Source organism: Triticum aestivum, chromosome 3D (genome assembly GCF_018294505.1).
Source record: "Triticum aestivum cultivar Chinese Spring chromosome 3D, IWGSC CS RefSeq v2.1, whole genome shotgun sequence".
Classification (NCBI taxonomy): Eukaryota; Viridiplantae; Streptophyta; class Magnoliopsida; order Poales; family Poaceae; genus Triticum; species Triticum aestivum.
Genome location: NC_057802.1, coordinates 169,072,303 through 169,072,974, shown reverse-complemented (window position 1 = coordinate 169,072,974; position 672 = coordinate 169,072,303). Strand labels below are relative to the sequence as shown.

At 59.8% G+C, this 672-nt stretch overlaps 1 protein-coding gene across 1 annotated transcript in view; it reads right to left on the bottom strand.

Annotated features, from left to right (window-relative positions):
- LOC123078081 (pentatricopeptide repeat-containing protein At3g06920) overlaps positions 1-329 on the bottom strand; it is a gene marked incomplete in the record, with an annotated part of 12,207 nt that extends 11,878 nt beyond the window's left edge. Inside the window, 1 exon segment of the mRNA XM_044500470.1 lies at positions 1-329. Within this exon segment, the coding sequence (XP_044356405.1) occupies positions 1-109 (109 nt within the window).
- Positions 330-672: the final 343 nt, after the last annotated feature.

Here is a 672-nt window from a genome sequence, read left to right as displayed (position 1 = left end):
GTGTGTGCGGGGGTGGTGGGTTAGTGGAGAAGCCGCTGCGGGTCCGGAGAAATGTGTAGGCGGCGAGGGGGCGACTGCGAATCGCCGGCGTCCGCAGCGCCGCCGCCATGAAAATCCACTAAAACCTAGGAGAGCAGGGTACAGAGCGCTCGTTTGCCTATTCGGCTGCGGAGCATCCAAAGGGGGGCATCTTCAAGCAGAGCTGGCCAAAGGGGCCGGCCCGGCCCATGCTAATCAGGCCAGGCACGACACGGCCTATGGGGGCACGATTAGTAAGCGGGCCGTGCCGTGCGAGCCCACGTACTGCGCCTCCAAGCCCAGGCATGGCCGCTTAGCTAATCGGGCCGGCTCGTTGGCTCGTTTAGCACGCCAGCCTGTTTACAGTTCGGCCTTATGGGCTGTATTTGGGCCATTTTAGGCCTATTAGGCTGATTATATAGGGTAAACATATTTAAAAAAATAGGAAAAAATAAAATAATAATAAACGGGCCGTGTCGTGCCGGCCCGCGTGCCTAGCCTCCAATCCCAAGCATGGCCCCTGGCGTGCTGCGTGTCGGGCTAGCTCGTTTAGCCTGGGTGGTGTCGTGCCTGGGCCGTGCCGTGACTGCGTGCTATTGGGCCGGCCCAGCTAGCCCGGCCCGTTTGGCCAACTATATCTCCAAGACTCCAACG